At 45.3% G+C, this 23301-nt stretch overlaps 1 protein-coding gene across 2 annotated transcripts in view; it reads left to right on the top strand.

Annotated features, from left to right (window-relative positions):
- The window catches only part of RFX4 (regulatory factor X4), a 162700-nt gene that overhangs the window by 77040 nt on the left and 62359 nt on the right, over positions 1-23301 (top strand). The window contains exons 5-8 of one of the 2 annotated variants that reach the window (XM_061204694.1): positions 10179-10240; positions 14305-14518; positions 15940-16017; positions 22400-22563. In XM_061204694.1, the coding sequence (XP_061060677.1) occupies positions 10179-10240; positions 14305-14518; positions 15940-16017; positions 22400-22563 (518 nt within the window). Of the gene's footprint in view, positions 1-10178; positions 10241-12630; positions 12726-14304; positions 14519-15939; positions 16018-22399; positions 22564-23301 lie in introns of those variants that run through there. The other variant, XM_061204695.1, reaches the window with a different exon arrangement.

The following is a 23301-nucleotide window of genomic DNA, read 5'->3' as shown; positions in this document are numbered from 1 at the left end:
ACAGCATCAGACCGTGATCAGCCATCATATCAGTCTTGGCTGGATAATTAAAACTCATTCTCAGCTATGAAAAAGACAGTTCTGTCCAATTTAAAACTTCCATCTCACATGGAAGTCAGACCTCCCCCCACAATGCCTCCGAATTTGCTCTGTGAAAGGGAAGCGGGGACTCTTTTCTCTCCTCTTCTGACTCCTCCAGGGTCGGGGGAGGGGGACAGTGGGGGAGGGTATCTAGAGGAAAGGCAACAGGAGTCTTTTTGACCAGCTGGTGCTCTCTGAAGGCTCCTCCCAGCTATCTGTGTCCTGTGCTGTTATCATCATCCATACGCTGGGGGAAAGGGGTCCAGTGGTGGGTTTCGGGGGAGACCCCCTGGATCTCTGTCCACAATGGCTGAGGGGCTGTGCTCTCCAGCTGACCTCCCACTGCCCACCGCTCTTGCTTCTCCGCTGAGGATTCACCCTGTGGCTCTGGCCTTATGCTGGAGGGTTCTGACCAGCTCTCTGAATGCCTCGTGTTACACTCTTATTCTTAGAGAAGCCCAGAGGAGCCCCCACGAGTGTGACGGGTATGGAACAGGCCCACCTTGGTGATGTGCAAACAGAAAATGGCTTTGCTTTGTTCCTCAACCATGTTACGGCCAAACTCCCTTCCCTGACACCTGATGGTTTTGTGGCAGGTTTAATAGCTTTTCGGTTATTGATTATAAAAACAAGCCTCAGCAGACATAGAGAATGGACTTGAGGACATGGGGAGGGGGAAGGGTAAGCTGGGACGAAGTGAGAGAGTGGCATGGACTTATATATACTACCAAATGTAAAATAGATAGTTAGTGGGAAGCAGCCACATAGCACAGGGAGATCAGCTCGGTGCTTTGTGACCACCTAGAGGGGTGAGATAGGGAGGGTGGGAGGGAGACGCAAGAGGGAGGAGATATGGGGATATATGTATATGTATAGCTGATTCACTTTGTTATACAGCAGAAACTAACACACCATTGTAAAGCAGTTATACTCCAATAAAGATGTTAAAACAAAAACCAAAAAACAAGCCTCTTTTCAATAATTTAGGTGCTCTTGTACACACTAAAGTCCAGTCCAGTGCTCTAGTTGAAACCTGCAGTCTCTCATCCATTTGAAAACTCCTCCCCTCCCCCCAGCTCAGGACTGACCACGCGTGGCCTGGGGACCTGCAGTGGGGGAGGGGAGGGTGGTCTGACCTTCTGCTCTTCCCTGACCTTTCCTTCCTGCTACTGGTGCCTCCAGGCTTGTCAGGGTGAGAAAAATCACTTCCAAAATGATACCCCTAGTTCTCCAGCAAAAACAGTGAAATAAATGTTTAGAGAGCCACAGAACTGTAAATTGAAACAAACACAAGGTAATATCAGAATTGGCCTACACATGACATCATACTCAGCTAAATTACCCAAGCTTATTAAAGACAATTCTTTTTAACATATTAGAAGTGTCTAGCTATGTCTAATTATGAATGCAGCATTCACAGATGTTTAATAAAATTAATAAAAATAGCAAACACTTACATAGTGCTTTCTATTACCTGGCACTATTCTAAGCACTTGACATATGTCAACCTTGTCTAATCTCCCAAACAACTCTATGAGCTAGAAACTATTATCCCCATTTCATACATGGGTAAACTGAGTCCCAGAGAAGTTAGGTCATTTGCCAAAGGTCAAACAGCCAGTAAGTAGATGTGTGATTCAGAATGTGACCCTGAGAAGTCTGGCTCTAGAGTCCATGTACTTAACTGTCTCATTTACACAGAGCAACTTATTTTGGGGGTACGGTCAGGTCGGTATGTGTAGAGGCAGGTTTTGTGTAAACAGTTGTCCTTTTGACTTTGGTGTTGTCACTAGCAGTCACCTGGACACCTCCATATGATCAAATTTGGGAGTGAAGTTTCGGCCTCTCTATCTCTTGGGGTCAAGTGCGCTGGTCACTGCAGTGGAGAAATTTCCCCTCAGATCTTCCCCCCAGGGTGTTCCAGGCACTGGGAACCCCCCTACCAGTATTTCCCATTCTGCTTCCCCCTCAACACTTGGGTTCACCCAAGTGAACCTTAGGTATGCATTTATTAGGTATGCATTTATCTCAGGAGATGAGAAATGGAGTCCTCTAGGGGAGGAGGCTGCAAAGGGGCATATGCATGTGAGAAACTGCAAAGCAAGATGGCACATGTGCCCCCTGAGCTATGAACACCCAGGATCGGCGGGATGCAGAGGAGGAAACTGCTGCCTCCTCGGGGTGGGGAGTGAGGGCAGCCTGAGAACCAGGTCAATCCCGGAGTACCTCTAGGTACCTAGTATTGCCTTCTCCTAACCTGCAGACTTGCGAGATCCATGGAAGCTGAAGCGAGTGTTTCAGTTTCACCAAATGCTTCTTTCTCCTGCTTTTCCACGGGTCTTTTGGAAACTAAAAACTCCACTTGCCCAGAGATGGAGCATTAGTGTGCTTAGCAAGAGCTAAGCTTTTTCGGAAAGAAAAACTGGACCTCAGATTTCTGAGCTAAGAGAATATCTCTAACTTACAAATTGGATTGCTTTCCATGCATTTGTAACAGGCATTCCGGTGGAGGATTAAAGGCAAAAGAATGTCTTCTTCCACAAACTTTTACTGAGGGTCCACCATGTGCAGTAGGCGAGGAGTTTCCAAGAACGCCAGGTTTTGGGCCCTGAATTTGAGGATCTATCACTCTTACTCTCTGTATTACCCTGGACAGGTCCCATTTCCCTCTCTGAACCTCAGTCCCTGCATCTATCACATGGGGAAGTTAGTCTACAAAGGTGTGAGGATCTTTACCATATGAACTGGAAACATTTTTCAACGAGAAATCATAATGACAATAACACTGACTCTTTGCCAGGCACTGGGCCAAGCCCTTTGCACATATTACCTCATTTAATCCTCACACAGCCCTGTGAACTAGACGCCGTTTTTCTTCCTGTTTAAAGATGAGATAGCTGATTCAAGGGCCACTGGAACCTTTCCTGTGAGGTAAATCCTGGGTGGAAATCAGAAGGTTTATCAGTTAGGAATTGTATTGGGGCTGTGCATGAAAGACGCCTCTCCTCGTTCCCAAACAATGGCTTAAATAAATTTGTGGTTTTACTTTTCTTCACAGAGAATAAGTCTAAAAGAAGGTAACCTATGCTAGTATAGCAGCTCTATAAGAGCATCAGGGACCTGGGCTCCTTCTCTCTCTGTGCTCTGCCATCCTTAGCAGATGGCTTCTAATTTCTAGGTCACCTCATGGTCCAAAGTGACTGCTGGACAACAAAGCCTATATTCCAGGCAAGAAGTAGAAAACAGGGTGTAGGGAGAGAAAGGTCAAAGCTCCAGCTGAGTCAGCTGTCTTTAGGAGCTTTCCCAGAGCCCTGCCCAGTGATTTTCCCTTTTGTCTCACTGTCTGCCCTTGGCTGTCAGGGAGGCAGGAAGATGTAGTCCATTGCCTCCTGGAATAAAAAATTAGAGTTTGGTTAGAAAGGGAAAGGGGCAGACAACTAGCCATTTTATCCACATAAGGGCATTTCAGAAATCCACGTATCCTTTTTCATTTAAAAAAATGAGATCTAATTGACATCTAACATCGTATTCGTTTTAGGTATACAACGTAGTGATTTGATGTATGTATGTACTGCAAAATGATCAACACAATAAATTTAGTTAACATCCATCACTACACAGAGTTACACATTTTTTTTTCTTGTGATGAGAACTTTTGAGATCTCTTCTCCTTACAACTTTCAATCATACGATACAGTATTGTTAACTATAGTCAGCATACTGTACATGACAACCCAGGACTTATTTATCTTATAACTGGAAGTTTGTCCCTTTTGATCACCTTCACCCATTTCTCTCCATGTGTCCTTTTATGTGTCACGACTATAAAATGGAACCCAGGATCCTGAGAGAGTGCAGGGTGTACTCTCAAATGTGGAGCCCATGGGAGGAAGCATAGGTGGCACCAAGTGACTAGCTTAGACTCTGTGGGGTAACGTGATTTATGGTCAAAGATTTGTTGAGCTTGTCAGGAAGAGGCTGATTCATGGATAGGCAACTAGACAGCTGTGACACAGTGCGACTTGAATACGTGGGGAGGCGCTTTATCCTCGCAAATACACCTCCCCCGAAGGCTTGCTGATATCTCAAAATCCTCAATTCCTTTCGTTTAAGTCTGTGGAAATGCAACTACAAAAGAGCAGGATAATTCATTAATACTTACCAGTTACTAACACCTCAATGTAAATAAGTTTAATCTATTAAGGGGACTTAGAGATCTGTTGGTGAGACCTTCTCATTTTCCAGACAAGGACGTTGAAAGTCAAAGAGATTTAGTGGGCTTCCCAAGGTCCGACATGTAGTGGCAGGGCTGGATCTGAGGGGAAGGGGGGAGACCAGTGGATGCCACCTGCTGGGCAGGGACCCCCCCCCCCCAGTAAGAGGTAGGGAGACAGGAGGAAGGGAATCTGGGGCGGCAGATGTACTTGTATGAATTGAATTTATTTATATCCTGCCTTTTCCCCGTGAGGGCTTGAGGTACTTAGCCATTTGGGCTGTGGGTGTTGCTTCCTTGAATATGTGGCTCCTTCCTCCCCGCCGCCCATGCTTGAGCACTGCAAGAAACAAACAGAGAGACGACAGTGTTCTGGGGACCTATGCTTCTGTCAGCCACATATGCCTGGAACAGAGATAAGGCTAAAGGTTCCTCTCGTTTTACATGACTGCCCTCTTCCTCAAGAGCGCTCACAATCTGCCCTGACCCCATGTCGCTTGCGCACCTGTGGAGGGGCACAGAGGGAGATAAAGGTACTCTTGAGGCATCTTTAGGATTCTTCAGGGATGGTCTTTTTTCAATTTGCAAAGGAAAAAAATTAAGCACATGGACAGTTTCCTTCTACTTTAAATTCTTGCATATGTTTTTCTTAACCCTTAGTATCTGCTGTGATGTCAGAATGCCTGATTTCACACCAGATTCCATATTTTTTTATTTCACACGTCTTTACTGATGTGCAGTGTAAAAGCTCAGAAATCAAATTGTGTGGGTTTGAATCCCAGCTCCACCATTTACCAGCTGTGTGAACTCAGGAGATTTCTTAATAGCTATGAGCCTCAATTTTCTCCTCTGTAAAATGGGGACATGGTACCAACCACCTGAGGACTGTTGAGATAATGACTGTTAAAAGGGCTGCCTTAGCACAGTGCCTGGTAAGTATAAACACTCAATGCACTTTAGCTATAATTATGATTTCAGTTTACCATCGCAACATTTCATGACTTTAATACATCCTGTTTTTAATATATCATCACTAACATATGAATGTTTCAACCTTTCTAGCTGCTCTTCCTTCTGAACAATTTTGAGAACAATTGTTCTAAAAATTTCTCGCATTGCACACATGCTACCATCGCCACCCTCACCCTTTCGTATTATCATCTTCAGAATTATTCCATTTTTGACTTAACCTCTTTCTTATGTAACTCACCACATTCTAGCTAAATGGGTGTATGATGACTGTCTATTCTCACAGTCACAGACATGACACATCATCCCATCATCCCAAGGACAATACTGGGCTCACATATGGATTTTTGGACTTCTTGGAATTGTTACCCACGGTACTTATCAGGGGGCAACAGATTGTTACCTTTCTAGCCATGGGGGTTTTCTCGGAATCCTTCATCAATCCATACGCATAATTTGAAATTCCATTTCTGTCTCATTGCTCTAGATGTAAATTTCTTGTAATTTTTAAAAATTTCTTTTGTGGAATTTCCTGTGGAACCTGCAGTGGGGTAGAACCCACCTCAACCTCCAGTGCCTGGCACCCAGTAGGTGTTACTCCTCCCAAAATTGTTAAATGGACAGAGTTATACCAGCATAGTAAAATTACTCTGGCAAACACCCATTTCAAGATGGTAGCATTGAGGTAAAGTGTTTAGGAAAACTTATTCATACTACCAGGCTTAATTGTTTTTTCTTCTCTGAAAAATTCGCAAGGTCTATTGCCAACAAAGAAAGTGAGTACCCCACTTTCAGACTTAAAGTTGTGACAGAATCCCTTTAACCTCTTTCCCTAACCATTTCTCTCTCTTGTTCAAAAAATTGTTGTGTGTGTTTTTTAAGAGAAGGAACAAGTACTTGCCATTGTACTGAATTTATAATTTCTTGCTGTTTGAAAAGCCCCTTTTCTTTTTCCCACACCCAAATGACCTCTGAAATAAGACCGGGAGCTCTTGTTTTAAAACTGTCTTAAGCATACTTGATTCTTTGTATACACGAGTTTGTCTCCCTCAGAGTGTGGGAGAATATCCACTTATTCCATTACACTGGAACTTCTTTTGGATCAGTTCTTGTTGGTGGCAAATCTTTGCCTACTGAGGGTGGATTGAATTTTTGGGAACAACCAAAAGCCTTTTTTCAGAGCGTCCCTGATGACTAAGTTTGGAGATCATGCTGGATCAAGACCATACGACTTGGGGTCAAAATCAAACAAGGCCTCTCTGTAGAGTAATGAGGCCGAGTGGCTTTGCTATGTGGCTCTGAAGGTGTCTCTTGAGGTGACACGCACAGAGAATGCTGAGGGTTTCATGCACAGTCAGTGGACACTTGCTGGCTCCCTTGGGTGTCGGTCACAGTGATGACTAGGAGACAGTGGAACTGGATCCCTGCTGCTTCTACTTGCTGGCGTCTCTGAATCCGAGCGGCCTGTATCACCCTAGACCCCAGTTCCTCATTTGTGAAACGGGGACCATCATATTCTCCTCCAGTGCGATTTTTAGGATAAATTTAATACTGAGAGTAAAATACTTTGTCTAGTGCGTGGTGCCTACTGTTGCCCGATGGGTGTCAGTTCCTCTTCTCACTCTTCCCCTTCCTTATCTTAAATGAGGCCTGTGGTTTGAAGATGCCATTTCAGGAACGTTTGCCCCAAACTCACTCATGTTTCTTCAGAAACTACAACCACAAAATTATGTCAGGGTAGCCTGCGTGCTGAGTTCCTTTCTCGTGGAGCCATGTGTTTAATGGAGAGAAGAACGGACGGAAGAGATGAATAACCTGACCACCACCTAAAAAAGAATGCCAGCAGCCCCAGAGAGACTGGTTCCCCAGAGCTTCTCCGCGTCCCACCCCTGGCCCATGGAGACCCCAGCCCCGTCTGGCCAGGCTGAAAGAGCAGAGGGTGGGATTCCTGAGTAATTAAAGGGAATTTGGAAGGCTGGGATGTTGCGGAATGTTAGATCAGTAGCTAGAACAGCATGTGGTGTTCTTTAGGCAGGCTTCATTGAATCCATACAAAAAAAGAAAGAGGGGCTGCCTGCCGTCTGCCCATTTATCAAACAGTGAAGCTCAACTCTCACAGCTCCACAAAAGTGTTTGACTGTTTGCTGAGTCTTGCTCCAGAAATTAAAAGCTGAACAGCCTTAGCAGGGCTGAACCGACCCTGCATTTTGAGACTCAAACTAAATTGTGCTGGGCTTTCAGATTCAGGGACCAGCTGATTATTTGGTGAAAGGAAAGAGAATAATTTGTAATTTGCAGCCCATAAGAAACACTTAAAAAAAAAGCAAACTCCCTTCCCACAGGTTTTTGTTGCGGCTGGAAGGAGGAGGTGCTGTCTGCAACAGCTTTCTTTGCTCAGAGTGGGAAAAGTCTTGACCTCCAGTTGGGCAGAGAGTGATGTGGTGCAGCAGGGCCTCCACCCATCCCCCACCCCCAACTCCTAACAGGCTTCCTTTCCTCTTCGTGCTTTATTTGAAATGACCTTTCTCTCTTTTTGGAGGAGGAGGAGAGGATTTGGCCATCAAATATTTTTAGAGAAAAAGTATTTTCACAAATGGAATGAAAGATTCTAACCCTGCAAATATATTGCTTGGGAGACCATAAGATAACCACAAAAGCCTGGAAACTGGGTTTTCTGAGAATCCTCTGAAGAGCCATCAAAGGATTGAAGGATACCTCTGTCGATGAAGAGAATGTGCTAGAAAAGGGTGATGCTCCTGGAAGACATCAAGAGGGGGCAGAGACGTGTTAGCAGAGGAGCCCCTCTCTGGCAGCTGGTCCCTCTTCTCCACCCGTCCAGCCAGTGAAATTCCACTGGGGTGCATCTCCTACCCTCCATCCTCCTCCTACTCCTGGCTGACAAAGCTCTAGGTGTACTCCGTAACTCCTTTGACCCTGCTATAAGCCTGGAAGATAGGTTGAAGAAGTGTCATTATCCCCATTTGATAGATGAAAAAGCCTGTTGCTCAAATGGAAGAAAGAGGCAAAGGTCTTTTTTTGGCTCTTCAATTTAGCACATTTTTAAAGTGTGGTAATACCCTTCAATACTTCATGGGATTGGGAGAGGAGGAGGAGGATGAGAGGTGAGCTGGAATGAAGGCAGGACCTGGTGGGTTTGGACTTTGTCTGGAGTCTTCATGAAGGAGTGGTTGAGGTGAGGCATGCCTGGCAGCAGGGGCAGTGAGACCATTGCAGCAACCCAGGTGTGAGATTATGGCCCTGGGGCCGGTGGAGATGGAGATGCGGGGAGAATCAGGATATGTTCACAATAGAGGAAGGATGGAACTTGGTCACAGACTGGAAGCAGCAGGTGCAGCGGTTTGGAGAAGGAAGAGCTCTTACCTGGTCAGGGGATCAGGAAAGGCTTGGAAGAGGGTGTAAGTGGATCGTAGAGATTCCTCCCCACCTCTGAGAAGGTGCTCGTAGTTCATGCCCTGCCAATGGGGAATCAGCAGCAGCATCTCTTATGAAGGACAGTGTGCAGGCTCCCTCTCTCTGACCACACCTGCCTGCTCGATGCTGTATTAGAAGAGAAGGGAGTTAGAAGAATGTGGCTAGACTTAAACATCCCTGGTAATAAAAGGGAATGAATGAGTCATCAGGATAATCACTGGTCATAATGGGCAACGTTTATTGAGCCCTTACTAAGTGCCAGGCACTGTTGCTAATTATTTACATGCGTTTACTTTTTAAATTTTCACAAAAATTCTCTGAGTTAGGGGTTGGTATCATTCCCATTTTACAAATGAGGAAGCTGAGTCATTTGAATGTTAAATAACTTGCCCAAGGGCCCCGGAATAACAAATGGCTGAGCTTGGATCTAATCCAGGTAATCTAGCTCCAAAGCCCTTGCACAGAACCCCTCTACCGTACTGCCTCTTCACAAACACCATCGCTGTACACACCAAGAAAGAGGCCCATTGGTTGTGTTTTCACCTTGGCAGACGGCCCCTCCTCCTAGGTTTCTGGCAGATCTACGTGGTTGTCCTGGGAAGCAGCACTTAGCGTCGTCCACTTGGCAAATGAGTAAAGGGTATTCTCCAGGCCAGGGGTCGGGCTTCATGCCTTCATTCAACAAACATGGACTGAGCTCTTCACATGTGACCTGGGCCAGGTCCCTGCTCTCGTGGAGCTTATGTTCAAGTCGGGGGAGATGTGAAATAAGCACTCAGAGAGTAAGCGAGCGAGACAACTGCGGAGGGTGCCAAGAGGAGGACAGAAAGCAGGGTCGCGTGCTGGGGGTGCTGCTTGTTCACTCTGCACCCGCTGGTCAGAGAAGGCCTCTGGGCAGAGGGACCTTGCCCAGAGGCCCGAATGTTGTAGGAGAAGGAGCTAATCTTGTGACGATCTGGGTGAAATTGCATTCCTGATGGAGAGAGCTGCAGTGGGGGAGGAAGCCTGGCATGTTTCAGGAACAGGGAAAAAATAAAATAAAAAGCAAGCCAGTGTGGCTGGGATCCAGTGAGGAAGGGTGAGAGTCAGAGGAGAGGAAGGCCAGGAGGTAAGCAGGGACCGGGTTACACAGGCTGAGGTGGGGGTGAGTTCCAGGTGCAGCGGAAGCCTTTGGAGGGCTGTAAACAGGGGTGACAGGTTCTGGATGAAAGCGTACACTGCCTACGTTGTGAGGAGGGGGGTGAAGCCCAGAGCGGCCAAGTGAGACCCCCCCTGAGGATCCAGAGCCCCACCGTCACTCAGGTGCTCCCCCCCCGGCGTCCCCAGCACCAGTGGTCTTCTCGGGGTTCCTCTTGGACTCCTAATAAGTCATCGCAACCAAGGGTGTATGTTTTCCTTCATTCTTTAGATTGCTGTTTGTAAACTCCGTCACTGTGCTCCCAGCTTTTCCCAGTGCGTAACTGATGCTTGTGTTGACTTACAGATCATAAGGCAGCAGTTTCCTCAGTTAACCACCAGAAGACTCGGGACCCGAGGACAGTCCAAGTAAGCACCGACAGCCTTTCCACCTGCAGAGTGCACGTCCACGGGCCTCCAGTCAGGTCCGGACCCCAGGCCTTTCATCCTGAGCTCAGTCCGCAGGCCTCGGGGGAAGTCTGTGGCTGGCGGAGTGGCCCCCTCTCCCAGGAACCCTGAGAGAAAGGCCGTCCAAAAGGCCAGCTGCTTTAAGGAATCCGACATGGTGCCACCCTGCCTTTAGTTGTTTTTGTGAAAGAGTCTTGGGCATTCTTTAAAAGGAGCGCCTTGTGGTTTCTTGACCAATCTCCAGGTTACTTGGATTGTTTTGGTCAACAAACTCTCTACTCTGACAGTATCCAGTCTGCCAGAGAAGCAACCCTGTACCAATTCCTGCAAGGGAGACGGGGCGGAAAGCTCCAGCCATGCTGTGGTCCAGGGTGTACTGCTTCCCATTCATCCGTTCGGTCAACCAACCAACCAACCAATGTTTGCTTCACATTTTCTGCATGTCAGATAAATGGTGCTAAGTGCTGGGGACACACGAGCAAACAGGTTTCCGCCCTCCTGGATGGAACATGTATTCTCCAGGGGAAGACAGACAAAAAAAGATCATCAGATTGTGAAGAGGGTTGTCCTAGAGAATAACAAAAGGTTGGTCTGGTTTAGAGAGGGTAGCCCTGGAAGGGCTTACTGAGGAGGTGACCCGAGGAGTGAGAGGCTGTGTAGATGCCTGTCTCCCAGGTGAGAGTCAATCGGAAGGGACTCTGACTATTTTGCCCAGGCTTCACTAAAATCTGGATTTATAGAGACTTGCCTTGAAGGGTGTTTCAAAAAACTGTTGGGAGTGACTAGGTGTTCCATGAAGAAGGTCTGTTGGCCATGTAAGTTTGGTAAACACTGAGCTAAACAGGTTCCTTTATGCAGGACTTGTCAGAACCTTTATTATACTACTGTACACCGTGATTCCACTAGAGGGTGCCTTATTATGCAGCATTTCTAAACGTTTTTTACCATGCTGAGTAGTAGATCAACACATACTGACTTATAAAATAATGAAACTTTTTATTAAAAAACAACAACCACATAGGACTTGTAAGACTTGTCACTAAAAGTGTTTCAAAAGCAGCATGTCCAATACTGCCCCCCAACTCTACCCCCGGCCACCCCCAGGCAGCACATTCCCATCCTCCAAGGGTGGGTTTAACTTTGGAGCCAAATTAGGTAAAGAAAGTGGAAAGTGGATGATCAAACTGGGGGAAACGCTTTTTAGTAAAGTTCTGAAAATAAACGAGACTCATTTTTTTCATGTGGCTCAGAAGCTCTGGGGGCAATTTCCAAAGAGACTTACAGAAAATTTTTGAGCAAGGGACATTTTGGAATAAATTTCTAATAATTTTTCAGGGTGACTCCTCTGATGAACAAATCTCATTCATAATGAAAAATTCAGTATTTGTTTAAAAATGAGCTTTCAGCCCTAGTAAGAGTATAGAGTAGAAAACCCAGATTCTTCCTTATTTGTTTGCTGGTGAGCACAGTGGTTGGCACACAAGGGGAAATCACAGAGAAGTGGATGGTTGGAAGACTATTGAATGAATGGAAAGGAATCATTTTTCTCCAGCTTATGGTCTTTTTAGAGTCACTGGCTCCAATACATTGTTGCCCATTTCTGAGATAAAAGTGTACAAATAGATAGTAAAGGTAGATAGTAAAGACAGGCAGTAAAAGTAGTAAAGATAGAACAGCATGGTTTCCCATCCTGCATAAGTTTGGAGAAAGTTTCCTTCTGTCTACATGTAAGAGCCTGCTTTTGTTTTTTTGTTTTCTTTTTCTTTAACCTAGAGGTTGGCAAATTGGGCAATATCTTCTTTAAAAATTCAGTTTCATTGTATCCTCTCCATAAGGATCCTCCAAGGTTGGTCTCACCTTCAACCAATTGAAAGGTAATAAGAAGCTCTAGTCTCCAACATGCCACTTGGCCTTATAGAGAAAATCCCTCAGCAAATTTACTTTGACAGAATAAATTGGGGGGGCAGGGGGCTGATGGAGAGTGTGTTGACGTGCCTTACAGACCTGAAATAGAAAACTGAGAAGTGGTCAGAGCACTGGCTTCACTGCAGTTGCCAATTCTAGCAACATACAGTCTGAAAAATCAAGAAGCGGTCTGATATGAACATGTTATTACTAGCTTGATCTTAAGAAAGTGTAAGGGGGGACTTTGAAAGTTAGGGAGGCGTGTCATAACTGCCCTCCCGCCTGGAGGGGCTTCCAGAGCAAATGGAACCCGCCCCCCGCCCCCGCTACCAAAGGAGTGCCCTCCAGGTGGAAAGGCAGTTATGACAGTTGGGAAGTAGAAGGTGCACAAGACAGAGATCAGCTCAACACAAAGAAGAACTTTCTGATCACTACACCGACCTAAAATGAACTGGGCTACCTTCGGAGGGTCCGAGTGCTTCATCCCAGGAGGCATTCAGATAGAGGCGAGATGCCCACTAAGCAGAAGTATCACAGAATGGTATTAGGAGTGAAGGGGGAGCGGGGAGAGGGAAGGTTACCTGTGCTCAGCTCTCCTCTCCCTGGGAAGCCTCTCCCAGAACTCAGACTGCTTTCTCTTTTGTATTATTTCGTGACTGACACCACCATATCTCCATGAGTAGAAAAGAGTAGTTAATACGTTGTACAGCATTTCTGAAAGTGAGGTCCATCAATTACTTACATTAGTGTTGCCATGTGATCGTAAAAATCTACTCTGGATCTGCTAAATCAGGATCTTTGGAAGCAGGGCCTGGGAGTCTGTATTTTAATATGTTTTGTAGGTGATTCTTATTATTAGTAAAATTTGACAATCACTGGCTCAGCGCTTAAAAGCACTTTTAGAGGTTCAAATCCTGCCTCTACTGCTTACTCACTATATGATCTTGGGTGTGTTACTTAAATTCTCTGGGTCTTAGTTTCCTAGTCTGTAATATGGGGATAATAATTAGGTCTAGCCTCCCAGGGGTTTTGTGAGATGAAATCGGGCAATGTGTGTAAAGCACTTAGTACCTTGTTAGCTGCTGTGTTACAATAGTAGGTAATGGCAGTCTCATAGAGCCAGGAATGTAATGCAGGGGCCTAACCCAGCAGGCTTGCTGATCTCAAACGGATGTGCATCAGTATTATCTGTGGTGTTCGTTTCAGTGCTGATTCTTGGCCCCTATTCCCTGTTCTGAATCCTTAGGTCTGGGAAGGGGCCTTGGAATCTGTATTTTTATTACACTCCATAAGTGGCTCTGACAAACATCAAAGTTTGTTAACACCACCATGCAGTGTGTTTTCTTAGTGTAGCACAGTGCCTCTGTAGTCAGACAAACCTGCTTCCTTTCCTAAACAGCTATATGACCTTGAACAAATTACTTAAGCTTTCTTGCCTCCATTTTCTCATCTGTAGAAAGATTATAATAATCCCCATTTCATAGAATTATTTTACAAATTAATGTAGGTAAAGCACTTTCCAAAGTGCCCAGCACAGAGCAAGTGTTCAATAGATTGTAGCTAAAACCCAAGCAAAATGCAGCCTCCATCCCTCATTAGTCTTAATTGAAAACATTGCTGTTATTAAGCCCATTCTGAGTTAATAAAAGGTCCTGGTCTTTGTCTTACATTCAGTGTCAACTGAGACACTGAGTTTATCCTTTTTAAGATACAGTTCTTTAAGACTGCCATTTATTGATTAAGAAAAACATAGGCCAAGTGAATTTTTGTTGGTGGCACAGTTAGCAGTCATAAACACACTCTTCTTCTTGGGTCCCTGTATATAAGAGATTAAGTACAAATGGAAATTTTTTTATCCCACTTTCTGCTTTGCAAAGTATTTGACTTAACATTTTCTGTAGGAGGCAATTTTGGTTATTTTTACCTGTCTGATTGATGGCTGGCAACATGGAACTTTGGTTTAATTCTAGACTTCCAACATGTTGAGCCTTACAGAGGAGTTAACTCTTCTAGCTCAGGGAGGATGGGTCCAGCCGTCTTTGGCCTTGGGCTCCCGCGGCTCAGGAACCCCCACCTGATGAGGGTGCATGTGGGTCTCTCTCTCTTCCTTTGTGGCCCAGGTATCATTACTACGGCATCGCGGTGAAGGAAAGCTCCCAATATTATGATGTGATGTATTCCAAGAAAGGAGCCGCCTGGGTGAGCGAGACGGGCAAGAAAGAAGTGAGCAAACAGACGGTGGCATATTCACCCCGGTCCAAACTTGGAACATTGCTGCCAGAGTTTCCAAATGTCAAAGATCTAAATCTGCCGGCCAGTCTGCCAGAGGAGAAGGTGACCACGTCTGAAGTGTTGCTGGGAGTGGGTGGTTTCTCTCTCTCTCTCTCTCTTTTTCTCTCACACACCACAGCGCGCACACACACACACACACACTTTTATTGCAAAATGGTGAGTTTAAAAATATAAAGATAGAAATCAGATTCAAGTATGGACTTTAGTTGACAATAACAATGTATCCGTGTTGGTCCATTAGTTGTGACAAATGTTCCATCCTAATGCAAGATGTTAACGGTAGAGGTAACTGGGTTTGAGCTATAAGGGAACTGACTGAACTACCTTCAAAACTGTACTACAACCCAATACTATTCTAAAATTAAAAGTTTATCTCTCTACCTATCTATCTTACCTACCTTCCTACCCATCTATGATGTTGCACTGTCTCATTTCACAAGGGCCCCCTCCTCTGGATTGCTTTTATATAGGACAAAGTTTATTTTCCCATGTGCTGCAGAGGATGTGGTGAAATTATCGTCCCATAGACGAAGAAGATTTTATAGGTATAGTGAATCGGATAGTTTGGGCCATAGGGTATTAGGAAGAAATAATTGGAAACACAAACTTGGAGACTTTCCCCTGGGTGATCACATCCTAATGCACCTATCTTGTGCTGCCCAATGTGCCAGTAGGTGATGAGTTTCTACGTATTACACTGGGATGCAGTGGTGAATGAGACTTGAGTCCTGCTCTCAGGAAGCTTACAGTCAAGCAGGGAGACAGATGCTTGCATAAGCAAACTAAGTTTACATAAAACATATATCAAGGTTCTAAAACAAAAAGAATACCTGGAAAGAATGCTTTAAATCTAAGAACTAGATAAATCCTTATTTTTTCTCAAATTTGCTTTCTTTCTCAACAAACTTCCTGTACCATTGCTTTAAAATTCTTAGTTAAATGGAGCTGGAGATGCAATTCTTTTGCTAAGCAGATTCTAGAGAATTTCCGAATGTCTTTTTGTGATTTGGGCAAAAGCACCTCCTCTTATGAGTACATGCTGGGTTTTAACTTTTTAGTATATCAGCTGATGAGAATTTAATTTGGTAGGCGTCTACTATGTGCCAGGCACTGTACTAAATGCTGGATACACAAGCATGAAGAATATGCTGTTTTTATTTTCCCAGAGTCCACAGTTTCAGGGGGTGGAGATGGGGCAGAGGGAGAAACCCATGCTTTCCGTACCACAGGGTGAGTGCTCTGAGGGAGAAACACACTCAGGTGCTATGGGAGCACAGAGGAGGGAGCTGAGAGTCAGCGGGCCCCACCTAATGAAAATGAGTTTTGTCTGGGTCTTGCAGGATGAGTCGGAATTAGGCGAATTTCATCCCCTCAACAGAGAATAAATGACTTGAAATTCCAAGGGCAGAAGTAACATGTATTAATGTATGCCTTTATTGTTGATCCCTCCTCACCCCTCACAGGTTTCTACCTTTATTATGATGTACAGAACACACTGTCAGAGAATACTGGACACTGTAATAAGAGCCAACTTTGATGAGGTAGGTCAACAAGTGTTGAGCTATGAATACTCTGCATTAAAATATTATGATAACACTAGCTTCTGTTTCATGAGCTCCCTACTAGTTGCCAGGCCTCTGGAAGCCCTTGGTGTACATTAGCTCATTTAATCCTCACAGTGATCCTAGGAAGCAGGCACTGTTACTATCCCCATTTTACAGATTCTCTGTGTGAACAGCAGTTGGCAAGGCTTTTTAGTTGCTCTGTCTAGTGAACTGCATCCTGCCTCGTTGGCCTCCTGGGAACACAGTTTTGCCAAGGTATCATTACACCCAGAATTACACCTTCAGAAAAACTAAAGGAAGGCTTTTCTTTATTTTGGATTTGACCTTTTCCTGAGGCTCATCCACTTCAGTGCATTTGGAGCTGGTTACCCTCCATTCTCAAGGTCTGGTCCCCATGTCCATCTAACACTGCCAGTAGGGCCATCTTTGAATACAGACAATCTAAGAATTTCATTTCATTTTTATTTAAAAATATTACAGTTAAGGAATGGAGAGGAGAAATAAGGGAGGATTGAAGCACTGGTTACATGACCAAAGAGACAATAAAATCTTCTTGCCTAAAATGCCATCCAAAAGAATCTTCCAACAGGATAGCAGGAAACCATACATTTCACCCCATAAACCTGAGGCCTTTCTGTTTAAAGAAAATGCCTTTCAGGCAGAAAAAAAAAAAAAAAAAACTAAACCAAAGACACCACCCTGGGATCAGGTGTGGGCATTCAATTTCAGGGAAGACAACCCAGGCTCTGCAGGGGCTATAAAAATCAGTAGTTATTGGTGAAAAAGATGCTGGAGATTCCCTTTTTGCGTGTTTTAGGGGGGCATGTGCTGTTGGAAATGGAGGGGAAGAGGATGAGGTAAGGCAGTGAATGCTTGCTGAGCACTTGCCGGTACTTGTGCAGCTTGTTTACTGTTCCCTCAGGAGCCCCGTGTAGCAGTGGTACCACCATATGCGCGCTATCGCTCGGTTCTTAGACACGGCTCCAGAAGAGGTGGCAGCGTGTTGGCAGAGAAGGACTATTCTTCCTGCTCTTGACTTTCATCCACTAGATTCTTAAATTTCCCAAATTCCTTGAGTGACCATTTAAGTGGAATTATTTTCTCTTTAAAGAAAGAAAACTCACTGCTTTCTCTCGTATTGTAGTTTGGCTATGTCTCACGTATCAAAGACAGTGCACTGAGATCTGGGCAAACCATGACTCATGATTGGTTAAGACAACACTGGCTTCTGTAACAGATAAGCCCCAAGTCTTAACACGGTGAGACAATACATGTCACAATCCAATGTGGACACCCTTGGTTGGAAGGCTGGTTTCTGGGGGTGGTTCAGGGACCCAGGCTTCTTCCACCTTGTGGCCACACCCTGCCCTAGAGCCTTGGAGTCCTCTGTCCAGCTGATGGATGGGGAAAAGGATTACAGGGAAGACATCCCCCTTCTTAACCTTGTCAGCCCAGAAATAAAATGCATCACTTTTGCCCATAGTCTATTGGCAAGAGCTGGTCTCACAGCCCCACCTTGAGGTAAGGGGAGCTGGGAAGTGTGGCCCCTCACTGGGCGGCAGCTTGTACTACTAGAGAAGAGGAGCTCTAGTGGATAGCTGTCCCTCTCTGCCACAAGTACTAACAACAGAACTGGTGACAGTCCTCCCTTATGTTCATATCTAGCTTTATACGTCTCAAAACTTGATCATCATCTCACTTCACTGAATTCCATTCATTAATTCCAACACTTCTTGGGCATCTAATGGTGCCATATGCTCTTCTAGCTCCCAGAAATGGGGTGACAGGACACAGTCTTGAGGGGAAAAAAAGGCCGCACACCAGCAATTAGGATGCAGAATATATGGTCCAGAAACCTTGTGAGGGCTTGAGTGCTCCTGTGGGAAAAGTGCTAGACTTGGAGTTTAGGCTTGGATTCAAGACGTGGCTCAATTCCTCATCCTAGAAATGAAGATAAAAATATCATCCCTGCCTATCCAGTTCACAGGATTACTGGAAGGAGGAGATGAGACAATGCCTGGTAAAAGGTCATACAAATGCTTGCTCTCGTCAGATACGTCAACCAGAGAGTTAAGAGAGGTCACACAGTTGGTTAGATCTTTGTCACCTAACACTGCTGGTCCAGTATTCTTTCCACCCCTGGGCAGGGGTATTTGGTGGCTGTTTTTGAGATGGCTGATCGAGATGTTGTTCATTCTACCCAAACACAAAAGAATGAAGGGGGGTATTTTACCTCTGATGGGCATGGCTTTCTCCCACAGCTGAGAAAAGTCATTGGTAAATAAATGGTGGATGCATCTGGTACACTTTGATGGTATAGTTTGTTTCAGGTCTTCAAGATCTTTAATATCCGTTGAGGTCACAATGTATACTAGTATCACAATCTTAAATTATCTTATTGTTTGCTTGTTCATTGTTTGTCTCCTACCACCACCATGGAAGCCCTTGAGGGCAAGGACCTTGTTTGTCTTGCTTACTACTGTATCCAGGTCAACTATACTCTCAGGCTCTCAGTAAATGTTTCTTGGGTGGGTGAGTGGATGGATGGATGGGTGAGTGGATGGATGGATGGGTGAGTGGATGGATGGATGGATGGGTGGATGGGTGGATGGATGGAAAACCGCCACAGACTTATAGCATTGTCAGGCAAGCACAAAGAGTCCAAATCTGCATGTAGGGGACTTGCTGCAAAGCCTTCTCCAAACTACATTGCACAGAGAGCTGTAAAATCAGATAGTCCTGTGTTTGAGTCCCAAATTCACCACTTACTAGCCTGTGACCTTGAGCAAGGTACTTAACCTCTCTGAGCCTCAATTTCTTTTTCTGTAAAATGGAGATAATAACTATATCTACCTCATAGTAAAATTGTGATGATTACATGGAAATTGTATAGATAAAGTGTCTGATTTCAAACTCAGAGCATAATAAGTGGTAGGTATTTTGGTAGTTATTGTTTTGTCAGGTTCCTTTTAACACTGTAGCAATTAAGTACCCATGACTGGAAGTCATCAGATATGTTTCCACAAGGTGCCAATATATTAGGAATGAACTAAACATAGGCATGGAAAAGAAATAGAAAACTTACTTAGGTATTCTTAAGGAAATCATCTCCTGATACTTCATTGAACAGAGAGAAAAAGGGCTGGGAGTTCAAGGGACTAAAGTAGATAATCCAGGAAACTTGGTTTAAATAATCATTTTCAATCATTTACCCCTGATTCGTTCGCCATTTATGCTTGCAAGGAGTAAGGAGAACTTCTCCCTTCTGTCTAATTATGTTTCCATTTGTTAAATGCCTTCATCATGCCAGGCATCTTATAAGTTATCTTATTTCATCCTACTAATAGGCAGACACCACCTCCATTTTGTAAAGGCTGGTAACTCTCATATTTATATATTTATTTAGTCCGAGCTCCAGATTCAAATGACTTGCCATCTAACTTACGGTGGTCTAATCAGAGCTCTATTTTTCGCTCCCAGATTTGTTCTTCCCAAGTCTTAGATTGCCACTACCACACACAATTGCTCAAACCACAAACCTCGGTTCTTCTTTTCCCCTCACGCTTCGTATCTAGTCCATCAGGAGGTCCTGTTGGCTCAGCCTCCTGCTATGAACACTGTGTCCGTCCATTTCACCCCTGACTTCCAAGTATCAGCCCTTGAGCTTTACACTGTTCTCCCTCCTTTTTTTTTCTTTTCACTCTGAGGAACTAGTCCACTGGACATTAAATGCTCTTAAATGCAGAGTAGGAAGGGAGGTCAAAACTGGATAATATGCCCTCTACAAAGGCTGCCCTGGTACCAGGACTGATCAGGGCTCCCTGTGCCACTTGAACAGACTTGGAAAAGACAGATGGCTGCTAATGAGAGTGACTTTCTACAGATTTGTTTTAATGTACACAGCAGCTAATGTTTTCCAGAATTTCTGCTGGAAATTGACTGCTCATAAAAAAAAAAAAGAGTAGGGCTACATGCAAGGAGCGCTTAGAAAGGCAAATGAATTCAGAATCTACCAAATACTAGGAATCAACTGGGCAATGCTTATTTGGAGTTGGAAGGACAGGCAGGGAGGTCCAGGACCTGGCCAGAGGCCAGTGCCCAGGGATGAGATGGGATCCGGGGACAGCAGAGGGTTGTCTGGAGGGTAAGCACCTTGTCTAAGAGATGTGGCCACCTCCAGGCCCAAGGTGGCCAGCAGTCAGCCACCAGGTGTCCCAATAAGAACAGGAACCTTGACAGGTGAGCAGATCCACCATGGGGATCCTGGCTGGGTGATGCTCAGAAACGTAGGCAAGGGTGTCTCAAATGTTTTAGAGCAGTGCACTGATTTCTTGGGCCTCATAGATGTAGTGCCTCCATGATACAAATAATAATAATAATAGTAATAATAATAGCAGCTAACCTTTATTGAGCATTTACTATGTGCCAACCACTGTAATAAGTACTTTTTAGGAATCTTTACCAAAATCTAGTAAATACTACTTTTATTCCCATTTCACAGGTAAAGAAACTGAGGCATAGGGATATTATACCCCTAGTTGGTAGTGGTGACAGGATTAGAACCCTGGAAGGCAGTCTTCACTCATTTGGATTTTTTTTGTTGGTTTTAATTTTCAATCTCGTTGTAAACTTTGCAATATTTTCACTCTCGTGGAATTAACAGAACTGTGACTTTGAGTTTCATAATTTACAAACTTGACCTCATTTACCACTTTGATCGTGTTTTTGGAAAGTACCATTTTCCCTCTAAGAAGTCAGGCGGCATGCTTTTCTCCTCATTCCTCACCCCCCAAGCCTCCCATCCAGTGTTTACGCTGGGAATTCCAGCCTGGCCGTGGGGATCAGGGAATTCTGTCCATCCGAGGCTGAGCTCAGGTCACCAAGCTGGGGTCAGAGGTAGCCTGGTCAAAGGAAAGCAAGACCCTACTCCTAAGAGGGGCTTGAAGGACAACTGCAGGTCCCCAGGCTGGGGCAGAAAGCTGGGATGTGGGCAGCAGTCCAAGAAGAGGCATAGGTCTCAGGAATGGGGTAGAAGCACATGTGAAGAGCCGCTAGACTGATTTGTGAAAAGACAAATTCATCCATCCCCTGACTTGCTGTCTGGCTTTGGACAAATAAGTTAATGTCTCTACGAAATGGGAGCAGTGATCCTAAGCTGTAGTATTAACTGAGAGAACCTGTGCTAAGTTCCTGGCATATAGCAGCACTCAATAAATACATAACGCTGACGCCATTAATAATACCACCTCCAAAGTGTTAGACTTGGGTACTAAATGACCTCCTGCCTTGGGTCAGGATTGATTTGGGGAACCAGGGATGTGGGCAGCGCTGTACACCAGGGGTTCACAGTGCCCATCTGTGGAGGAAAGAAAGATACATAGTACAGGAACCAAGTTGAGCTTGTAAGAATTCACAAAACTTCAGTTATTTTGTTCCCTAACTTTAAGATGAGTCACTCCTCAATGTTAGCTGAAGTCTAGGTATCTTTAGTGTTATTATACGTACCAGATAACCATCTTCTACTGTGTCCCTTCACTTCCCTTATCTTGTCCCACCCCCCACCTGCTCTCTCCCTGACCTCCAACTCAGACCCTGGAAGACACAGGGGTCAGGGGCCTGCCATCCTCGTATTAATAACAATAACTCCATTTTGAGTGCCCGCTAGATTTCTGTCCTGTGCTAGTGGTTGGGCTTGGGTGTCCTCGTACCTTACTGTCCAGATGGCACCGTCTAGCATCCCATAATGGTGCTAGCCAGCCAAGGCTGCACCAAGGGCTCTTTGAGAAAATGGTCGAATTTGGCCACGAAGAGGCCTTTGCACTTTATCCGTTTTTGGGGCGCACAAGATTGTATCAGGAGACTTCTGTCTGTGACACCTACTCTTCTTCCTCCTAGACATAGGCCTCTTACCAGCAACTCACACAATGTTCCCTTCCTTTCCAGAACACCCTGGGGTCCCCGAGGCACCAACAGGCCCAAAGAATAGTTGTAGTGCTCTGAGCTTTTTAGAAGCAACATCCCACCTTCCCTTTCTTAAACTTTTTACCCAGACCACGGTAGGCATGAAGGGGCAGATGGGTTAACTTGCTACTGCTCTCTCCCAGGGCAGGGTAGACCCCAGGCTGCCAGGCCAAGTGCTTCTCCAGCAGGGGGCATGCACCCAGACAGGCAGGGTGAAGACTTGGGACAGGAGGACCTTCCGGGGCCTCGTAAGCCACCCAGGCTGGGACGGCCTCTGCTGCTGCCAGGGGAGAAGAGAATAGCGCTGTGGACTGGGCTGGCCTTGGCTGAGTCCCAAGGCTCTGCTGGGAGGGCCTTGTGTCACCTCAACGGTTCTTCTCTCTGTGGGTTGATACAGGTTCAAAGTTTCCTTCTGCACTTTTGGCAAGGAATGCCGCCGCACATGCTGCCCGTGCTGGGCTCCTCCACGGTGGTGAACATCGTCGGCGTGTGTGACTCCATCCTCTACAAAGCTATCTCCGGAGTGCTGATGCCCACTGTGCTGCAGGCATTACCTGACAGGTGGGCACGCTTCTTCTCATATCCCCTCATGGTTGGTCCTCAGCAGGTATCGTTCCTGCTTCTCATTTATTGAATAGAACCATGTACTGTCTGGGGGCCTCCCTTGTAAAGACCATTAGTATTGGACTTTAAAATATTAAATTTTATTTATATTTTTGAATATAAATAAAATTTAATATTTCCAGTATAAATAAAATTTAATATTTTGAACCTCTTGTATCATTCAGAATTCAAAAAGGATAATATGTTACACAGTGAAAAGTCTCCCTCCTAATCTTCTTCCCCAGATACCCAGGTCCTCTCCCCAGAGCATCAAATACAGTCATTTCCTTAGGGCTCCGTCCGGATCTGCTATGCACACGTAACCAGTGCATGACATACACTTTTTCTTACTCAAATGATGACATACTACATATACTGTTCTGTACCTTGTTTCAAAAAAACAAGTCTTGGAGATTGTGTTGGGCAGCTTCTGTGCCCCTTCAGATGCAGGCTCCGCTGTGTTCCATGCTGCCTCCTGCCCTGTGAGGGGTAGGTGGGGAGAGTGATCTGCATGGAACACCTTACGGGGCTCCCTTTCCCTCTGGCTTCCAGCCCCGATCAGCCAGTGGTGGGGAGGGGGTCAGAAGGGAGATCAAAGGGAGGGAGGAGAGTGAAGTCAGGAGATTGTCTCACTACCTCCCTCCCTATGAGGTCACCCCCGGCTGGCCACGTCCCTCGACTGGGCTCTGCTGCCTT

This window comes from Eubalaena glacialis, chromosome 11 (genome assembly GCF_028564815.1).
Source record: "Eubalaena glacialis isolate mEubGla1 chromosome 11, mEubGla1.1.hap2.+ XY, whole genome shotgun sequence".
Taxonomy (NCBI): Eukaryota; Metazoa; Chordata; class Mammalia; order Artiodactyla; family Balaenidae; genus Eubalaena; species Eubalaena glacialis.
This window is presented reverse-complemented; position numbering and strand designations above follow the sequence as displayed.